Source organism: Myotis brandtii, unplaced genomic scaffold (assembly GCF_000412655.1).
Source record: "Myotis brandtii unplaced genomic scaffold, ASM41265v1 scaffold2076, whole genome shotgun sequence".
NCBI lineage: Eukaryota > Metazoa > Chordata > Mammalia > Chiroptera > Vespertilionidae > Myotis > Myotis brandtii.
Genome location: NW_005357754.1, coordinates 87,960 through 97,303, shown reverse-complemented (window position 1 = coordinate 97,303; position 9,344 = coordinate 87,960). Strand labels below are relative to the sequence as shown.

At 39.0% G+C, this 9,344-nt stretch overlaps 1 protein-coding gene across 1 annotated transcript; it reads right to left on the bottom strand.

Annotated features, from left to right (window-relative positions):
- Positions 1–430: 430 nt before the first annotated feature.
- LOC102244316 (chromosome unknown open reading frame, human C6orf10) lies at positions 431–6,948 on the bottom strand. Its single transcript, XM_014539023.1, has 2 exons — positions 6,831–6,948; positions 431–1,083 (listed from the first exon to the last, which is right to left on the bottom strand). Exons 1-2 carry the CDS (start codon positions 6,946–6,948, stop codon positions 431–433), a joined length of 771 nt encoding a protein of 256 aa, XP_014394509.1.
- Positions 6,949–9,344: the final 2,396 nt, after the last annotated feature.

Here is a 9,344-nt window from a genome sequence, read left to right as displayed (position 1 = left end):
CTGACCTTGTTTCCGTATATCCCATATTACTAGAACAGTGCCTTGCAAGCATTAGGCCCACCATGAAAATTTGTTGGTTGGTTGGTTAAGCTATCACAAATATAATATTTGTCAAAAAACATTATACATGTTTTTAATAAAAATGTTTTATTTCAGAAAGTATCCAGGCTTTCTTGACTAAGTAATATAAGTATCAACTTATAAAAAGGTTGGAAACAGGTTTGTGGCTGAGAGGTCTAAAAATGGTGAAACTTCTAAAGAGTAGAAACTTCAGATACATGGATCATAAGCATTCTATAGTTATAATCCATTCAAGCAATGGCTGGGGTATGACTCGGATCTGGGCGATAGGATCCAAAATAATCAGTTGTCTTACGGGCTTTCCTTTCATTTATCTTCACTCTTCCTCCTTTCATTGTACTTCCTTCATTTAATTGCCCGTCTCCTTTTTTGCTTCTGCTTTTTTACGCTTGACTTGTGGTTCTTTCTTTCCCTTCACTTGGTCCTTTCCTTCACCACTTTTCTTGTCTTTGGCATCAGTTTCTTTCGTATCTTTAGTCTTTCCTGCATCTTCCTTTTCTTTGGCCTGGTTTCCTTTAGCTTCAGAACTCCCAGTGTTTTCTGGAGGTTTCTGTCCTTGTGGTGTCCCAGCCTTACTCTTCGTTACTTTCGCTTTTGGTCCTTTTGGTGTTTTGGCCTCACTCTCCTTCACTTGAGATTCTGGTCCTTGTGGTATTTCCACCTCACTCTCCTTTTCTTGAGATGCTGGTCCTTGTGGTATCCCGGCCTCACTCGCCTTTACTTGGGCTTCCTCTCTTGTCGGCATCCCCAGGTCGCTCCCCTTTACCTTGGCCTCCACGTCTATCTTCCCTGTGTCCAAATCAGTGTCTTTTGCTTTTCTTTCCTTCTCTGTTTTGTGCGCCAAGGACTGATCAGAACCTGTGAAGGAGATTTCCTTCTTTAGTGCTTCCTTGTTTTTGTCTTCGCTACTCTTAGACTTTGCAGTGCCTCCACTTTTTAGAATCGAGACTCTGGGATCTGATTTTTTTGCAAGTTCTCCATCCATGTAACCTGGAAATATAACTGAGCACACAACAAAAGTGCACAATTCAGATAAGTACTTTCTCTCTATTCCTACTTTCCCCCCCTGATATTGGTTTCTTTTCTTTCTTTCTTTTTTGTGTGTGTTTTAAAACTGACAGACTGGAGATAACTTGAGTTTTTCCTGAAAATATAAAATGGTGGAATGCTACATGTGAAATTATATTAAGTGTTGATAACATTCCAGACTCTTTCGATAAATTGGAAGATTAATGAAAGATAAAGTAAAATGTAGTATAAGCGAGCTGACATTTGTTCAGTATGTTCTACCAAATGAATAATGCTGATAATAGCTAAAGAAGGATGTATTCGGAAAAGAAATATAATTTAAATTTAGAAACAATTGTGGAAAGAAACAATATTGTTTCTTAAAATAGAAAAAGGAAGTTCAAAATATACTTTCCATATTAAATAAAAGCACATTTCATTGTGCAAAAGTAATAATAGTGCTAGTTGATATTAATTAAGTGCTCACCACATACCAGGCACTCACTGTTCTGAGCACTTTATACACATTAACTTATGTAATCCTCACAATGACCATTTAGGGTAAGTACTATCACTACCTCCATTTTACAGATAAAGAAACTGAGGCACAGAAAGTTTAAATAAATGTGAATATGGTCATGAAATTAGCAGGTGGTGGAGCTAGGATTTGAACTGAGCAGTTAGACTCCAGAGTTCAGTTTTAATCACTACTACTAGACTGTTTCTTGCAATATCGGCTAACTCACTTTGCAAAAATTTCAGGGACCTTTTATTATGTTTAGGCAAAGCAGCTCTGCTATGTCTTATTTATGTGTTACCTAAAAAGATTGAATTTGTTAGCTAGCTTTTAAAATTTTATTATTATTATTTTTTTTTAGCAACTTGACTGTCTGAATTAAGAAAAACAAAATCGGTGCTATCAAGGAGAATTGTGTGGATTCATGCCATGGAGCAGAGGTGTGTCTTGCTTTGAACAAAGCTAACATTTAATATTAATATAGTAGAAAGAATACTGAATTTAAAAGCCGAATCAGAACACCTGGGTTTAGTATTCCTGCCAGCAGGGTTTATTTAGGTAAGTCAGTTAACCCCCAAAGACTCACACCTCATATTTAGTTTGTTTGCTCTGCCCACTTTGTAGAGTTAAGTTTTCTAGACAGATAGTTTAAGGAGGATGGCTTTTAGAGTCAGACTAGTTCAAATCTTGGCTCCATACCTAACTAGCTGGGTGACCTTTTGCAAACTTTACTTTTTTATCTGTAAAATGGGAGCAATAGTAGTAACTTCTTCACAAAAGTGTTGTGAGGATTAAATAATATCATCTAAGTAAAGCACTCAGTACAGCGCATGGGACATAGTAAGTAGTCAGTAAGTATTGGCTATTACTACAACCAAATGAGACAGACCAGGCAAAAACTTTCTCAAAACTATTAAGACGAGTTATTCTTAGTTCCAACCAAATAATTTAGAGGAATAATATATACATGACAGGAAGACTTCTTGCATAATAACTAATTATTTGACTTTTTCAATATTAAAAGCTTTTTGGTACATTTAGAGTTTGTTGTTTGAAAAATTGACATATATAGCACTGTATTTTATCAGTACTAAAAAGTGAGACACACCTGTATTAGGGAGAGAGGTAACTATGGATCAAAATGGATGTCGTAGTGCAGTGTTTCCTGTTTGACATTTTAAACTTTTGACACCAAAATAAAAATTATATTTGAAACTCTGCATTAATGCTTTCTGAACTTTTTATTTTTTATTTTTTTGGTGTATTTTCCTCACTATCTTGTTCATTAAGATATAGAAACTAGATATTTTATTTTAGACAAACGCATTTCCAATTTTCCAATGAAAGCCAGTGGTACTATATCCCTAGTCCTTCTGTACTGAGAAAAACAGCCCAGGATATCTTGCTATCTGTCAGTATCACCAGTGGACAGCTTCTGTTTGGGGTGTGGTGTGGAGTGAAGAGAGTGTATTTTTCCACCAAAGCGTCTAACTTTATGAATTCAATGGAATGTACTTCGAAACAAACAGACTTTTCTTAGTTTATGAATAATTTTTAGTTTTACCATCTCTTGGAGGTAACTTATTCCTTGTTTACTGTCATTTATACTACTGCATTACCCATTTTTAACCTAAATTTACCTCCTAAATAATATAGATTCTGTCAATCAAAATGAAGTATTCTAGTATTTAAGGAAACAATCAGTGTCTATTTTAGCTACAATTTTGTAGAATTTATAAAATGTTTATTATTTTTCCCATTACAAAATACCTCCAGTCACTTCTCATAGGATCTTCATACCCTTGAATGTTTTAATATTTTTGCCAAATATTTTTGATCTCAAACTAAATGTAAGAAATTAGTTTTGCTGGGGATGTATTTTTTAGGAATCTAGTTATCCCATAAAGTGAGGTTCCCTTTATTTCAACTTTGTATTACAGAAGGAAGGCACAAATCATCATTCCACCAAACCCTAAATTCCTCTTTCCCTTCTTCCAGATTTCTAGATGGTGCATCAGTCTTTCCTCCCCCTTGCTCCCCACAAGTTCCATAATACAAATCTTTGTAAATCCTGGCTAAGTGTCCATTCATTGCAGGTGGTAGCTTATACAACAAAATTCTAATAAAATTAAAAGATTTAATCAAGACCTTGACAATCATTGTAATGTATTCAGGCTGATTAAAAAGTTTAAATTGAAAAAAATATTTTAATTGGATAAGTTTTGTCAAAGCAGAAAGGTATCAAGAAATAACTATCACATTTAATCATCCTAATTGTTATGATTCTTAAATAATGTAGAACATAGACCAGGGGCTTTCTTAGGAGACTAACATGACTTGGTTCTTAACCCAGTGCCCGCCAGTGAGAGCACAGTCAGACCTGGGCTGGAGAAGATTTGAGAGATGAAGCGTCCTGGTTCTCAGGCCACGAACCAGCATTTAAAAGGTCACACACTTATCAGCTGACTGTAGAGGAGAGAAAATAAGGGCCTCAACCTGAGAGGTGATCGAGTCCGATGGGCTGATGTGTCATAAATCTTTCTTTGAATAAAGGAATCCAACCTTAACCTCTTTTATTAAAAATACTAACAGGGAAGAACATGTTTGAAATATTGTCAATCACAATATATCTTTTAAAGTAAAGAAATGAAAAAGTTAACCAGATTGTATTTCTGGCAATTGAAAAACATTTACCAAGAACGAATTCATTTCTAGGAAGGGACTTGGCCTGTGAGCCTTTCTCGTCGCCCCTTCCTCTTTAAGGGACATGCTTGGTCTTATCACCGTCCCCAGGTGGGGAGGGCACTTGGGGAGCAGGCCCCTCATGACTGCTCGGAATGCCCTCTCTCCCAACTTCACGGCCTCTCCCCCAACCACAAGCCAACCCTCGTTCCGGTGGGAACTGAGGAAGAAGAGTGAGGTTTAAATAGGAGCATCTTTTGTGTTTGCCAGCGGTTAGAATGTTTGAGATGCTTGAGTGTATCTCACTACATCTCAGTCTTACTTGCTTCTTAGTATATGTTTACAGAGTTTTAAAAATTGCCTTTCTCTTTCATTTTATATGATGGATTTCCTTGAAGAGCTGAGCCTACATGAAATAATCCGGACATAGAGAAATTTGAATTTAGAAAACAGTTAAAAGCCACGCATCAATTTAAATGGATGCCTTTTATTTTTAACCTTTTGAGTGCATTTAATGTACAGCTTCTCTAGTAGATGCATATTTGTATTTACAAATATTTGCTTTATAGATAAGGCTTCCGGAGTAATCACAACAAAGGCATTTGTGGTTCAGTGTAAGATGCAGTGCGTAGAGGTAGAAGGTGTGTTCACTTTGGGACAGGAAGCCCTGTGTTTGCATCCTGCTTTTTACCAACTCTTTAACCTTGTAAATGTCTGAGCCAGTTTCCTGATCTGTAAAGCAGGGGGTAATAATAGCTACCAAGCAGGGCTATGGTAAGAATAAGAGATACTTACGGGGTTTGAAAATGCCTAGCACAGTGCCTAGTATATAGTAGGTGTTCAATACCTACTACCCCTCAAAGTAAGTTATTTAGAGGCAATAGAAAATAGATAAGATTTTGTTCTGAACCATTTTTTTCTATTCATATGATACAGTAGGCCTTTACTTACAACTGAAAAAGAGTTTTGAATTAGCAGTGAGGAACTAATGGGATTCAGAACCAATCTTTCTTTTATCGTGTTTTGCTGGGAGTCAGTGAGGAGACTCAGAGTCAGGAAGATGGCCAGAGATCATGCCACTCTTTTGTATGAACTTCATCTCCTCTACAGCAATCTCTCCAAAAATAGTTATCGAAAGTATTGCTTCATTTTGGAGAATGGGGACATTTAAAATGGCCTTAGAAGCACAAGTATGTATTTTGGGAGTAGAAACAGCCAGGCCAGAAAATAACTATAAACAATGTACAATATCATTTAAGAATAGATAAGGAACTTACCCATAGGAGATAATGCTAAAAATAAAACACAAAAGAAAGATTAGTGGGAATTTTCTAACTCAAGGAGAACCCAGTTCTAATGATGCCCTCTGTGGGTAAATGTTCTGCAGGACCAGCGGGGGATGTGGAATCCCCCAGTGATTTCAGCCCCAGGACTGCTGCTGGCCCACGCTCTACATCCTCCTCCACAGCAACTCTAGGGTGTCATTTAGTTAGTGTGTGGGATTGAATCCTTGATAAGCAATATCCGCTTTACTAATTTCATACCTTCCCATTGTAATTTCCTACTTTCATTGTTTTCACAAGTCAGTTTTTTCCCCCCCATTCTTCTTCAGGTCAGTTTGAAAATGTGTGTTGTTGGTCAATTGTCAAAATTGTGTCTTGTCCTGACACCTATTCTTTTTTACATGCATAGCTAATCTATATCTTTTATTAATCTTTATTGTTGAAAGTATTACAAATGCCTTTCCCTTCCCCATTGACTCCTTCTAGACTGCACCTGTTGTACCCCCTCCTCCAGGCCTTTACCACCCTATTGTCTGTGTCCATATATGCATACAAGTTCTTTGGTTAATATCTCCCACCCCGCCCCCCACCTTCCCTCTGAGATTTGACAGTCTGTTCTATGCTTCTATTTTGTTCATCAGTTTTTGTTCATTGGATTCCACATATAAGTGAGATCACATGATACTTCTCTTTCTCTGACTGGCTTATTTCACTTAACTTACTCTCCAGGTTCCTCCATGCTGTCTAAAAGGGTAAGAGATCCTACTTTTTTACTGCTGCATAATATTCCATTGTGTAAATGTACCACTAGGAATATGTCCTAAGAAACCTGAAGAACCAATCAGAAAGAATGTATGCTCCCCTATGTTCATAGCAGCACAATTTACAATAGCTCTGGAAATAGCCCATGTGCCCATCAGTAGATGACTGACACCTATTCTTTACATCAGTTTTAGAGGATTTTCTTTTTTAGTAAAAATTATTCATTGCCAGATTATAGCACAAGGAAAACAGGCTATCTTGTGGGTAGACTTGAGGGGAATATGTGCCAACAATCTTTGGCAGTAAATAGCCCAAATAAAATATAAGACCATTCTATTTTGTTATAAAATAAACATAGATAAGAGAGAATCAAAGTATGAGAATATAATTTAAGAAATAATGACTAAGTTAGAAGAATGTGGAATACAAAAAAATTTGGAAACAAAATCTCAAGGGTCCTGGATACAGTAATAGGTAAGGAAATGATCCAAACTTACTGATTTTTCCAGAATCGTCAACTGAAAGAGATAAAGACAAACACATCAGTAGATACTGGAATTTCCTATATTTTCCATCCCATAAGTCTCTGCACTGGGTAGAATCTGTGTCATGCATTTAAGTTCCATTTATTTAAATGTGGGAAACTTCCACTGCTCTTGTCCTGTTGTAGTTTAAAAAGAATTTGTAATTAGCTGCTTTATTTAAACACTTTTTATTGAAATATATTTGCACATTTAAGGTGAACAGCACATTAACTTGACACATTTACATATAGTAATATGATTGCCAGTGTAGGGATCATCTATACTAATAAAAGGGTAATATGCTAATTAGACCAATTGACCGGATATCTTCTGGACATCCGACTTCCTTCTGGACAGTTAGGAGGCAACCAGGCCAGCAGGGGAGCAGTTAGGGGGCAATTAGACCAGCAAGCAGAGACGGTTAGGGGCAATCAAGCAGGCAGGTAGAGTGGTTAGGGGCAATCAGGAAGGCAGGCAGGTGAGAGGTTAGGAGCCAGCGGTCCAGGATTGCAAGAAGGATGATCCCTGCAGGATCAGGCCTAAACCGGCAGTTGGATATCCCCCTAGGCGTCCTGGATTGGAGAGGGTGCAGGCCGGGCTGAGGGCCCCCACCCCATGCACCAATTTTGTGCACCGGGCCTCTAGTCTATATAATAAAAGCCTAAGGGACTGTTACAGTGGAACGACCAGAACGACTGGTTGCTATGATTCACATTGACAACCACGGGCTGATGCTCAGTGCGCTCCCACAGGGGGAGCAGCCGCTCAGCCAGAAGCCAGGCTCATGGCTAGTGAGCACAGCGATGGTGGTGGGAGCCTCTCCCACCTCTGCGGCAGCGCTAAGGAGCAATGAGCTTAGCAGTAGAGTCTGCTGGTAAGGAGCCTGCCGCTAAGAAGCAGCGAACCGAGCAGTAAGGAGCCAGCAGGTGGACATCCCTTGAGGAGTCCCGGCCTGCGAGGGGGCACAGGTTGGCTGAGGGACCTCCCCGGGAGCCTGCCGCTAAGAAGCAGCGAACCGAGCAGTAAGCAGCCAGCAGGTGGACATCCCTCGAGGAGTCCCGGCCTGCGAGGGGGCACAGGCTGGCTGAGGGACCTCCCCCCCAGTGCATGAATTTCATGCTAGGCCTCTAGAGTTACATAATGATCCTTTCTTTTTTGTGGTTGGAGTTATATGTTTTAGTCTCTTAGCAAGTTTGATGATTATAATACAATATTATTGTCTACATTTACTATACTGTGTATTAAACTTCTAGGTCAGTGTTTCTCAACCTTCCTAATGCCACGACCCTTTAATACAGTTCCTCATGTTGTGGTGACCCTCAACCATAAAATTATTTTCGTTGCTACTTCATAACTGTAATTTTGCTACTGTTATGAATCGTCATGTAAATATCTGATATGCAGGATGTATTTTCATTGTTACAAATTGAACATAATTAAAGCATAGTGATTAATCACAAAACAATATGTAATTATATATGTGTGTTCTGATGGTCTTAGGTGACCCCTGTGAAAGGGTCGCTCGACCCCCAAAGGGGTCGCGACCCACAGGTTGAGAACCGCTATTCTAGGCCTTATTTATGACTCATTGCAAGACTGTACTTTTGAACATCTGTCCTATCTCACATCCCTTAACCTCTGGAATTTTCTGTTTTTATAAGTTTGACTTTATTAGATTCCACATGCAAATGATACCATACAGTACTTGTCTTCCTCTGTCTTGTTCATCTATATATATAAAAGCCTAAGTAACTGGCTAAATGTTCAACTGTTTGACTGTTTGACCATTTGACTGGTAGCCACGATGCACACTGACCACCAGGGAGCACTCAACGAATAGGCATGGAAACATGGAACAGACTGATGAATCTCAGAGGGAAGTGGGGAGGGGAGAGGGCGGGAAGAGATTAAACAAAGATCTTATATGCATACTAGAGGCCTGGTGCACAGATTTGTGCATGTGTGTGGTCCCTCCATCTGGCCTGCGGGGATGGGGCCGAAACTGGCAGTCTGACATCCCCGGAGGGGTCCCAGATTGTGAGAGGGTGCAGGCCAGGCTGAGGGACCCCACTGGTGCACGAATCCATGCACCGGGCCTCTAGTTTACCATAATATGCTCAAGGTTCATTTATGTTGTTGCAAATTGCAGATGTCCTACTTTCACATGGCTGAATAATATTCCACTGTGTATATAGGGCACATCTAATTGATCCATTCATCAGTTGATACAGACAGTTAGGTTGTCTCCATGTTTTGGCTATTATGAATAATGCTATAATAAGCAAAGGAGTGCATACATCTCTTTAATACCTCATTTTCATTTCCTTGTTTAAAAAATTTAACTTTATTTTTGAAAGCTTTACAGATGTTCTCCCCTTTCCCCACTCCAATGACCTCCTTCCTCCCAACTCCTGGCCCCTCCCCAAGGCCTTTCTTTGGTGTACACTGGAAATTGCTGTACCATTTGGAGAACCTATTTTCTGTTTG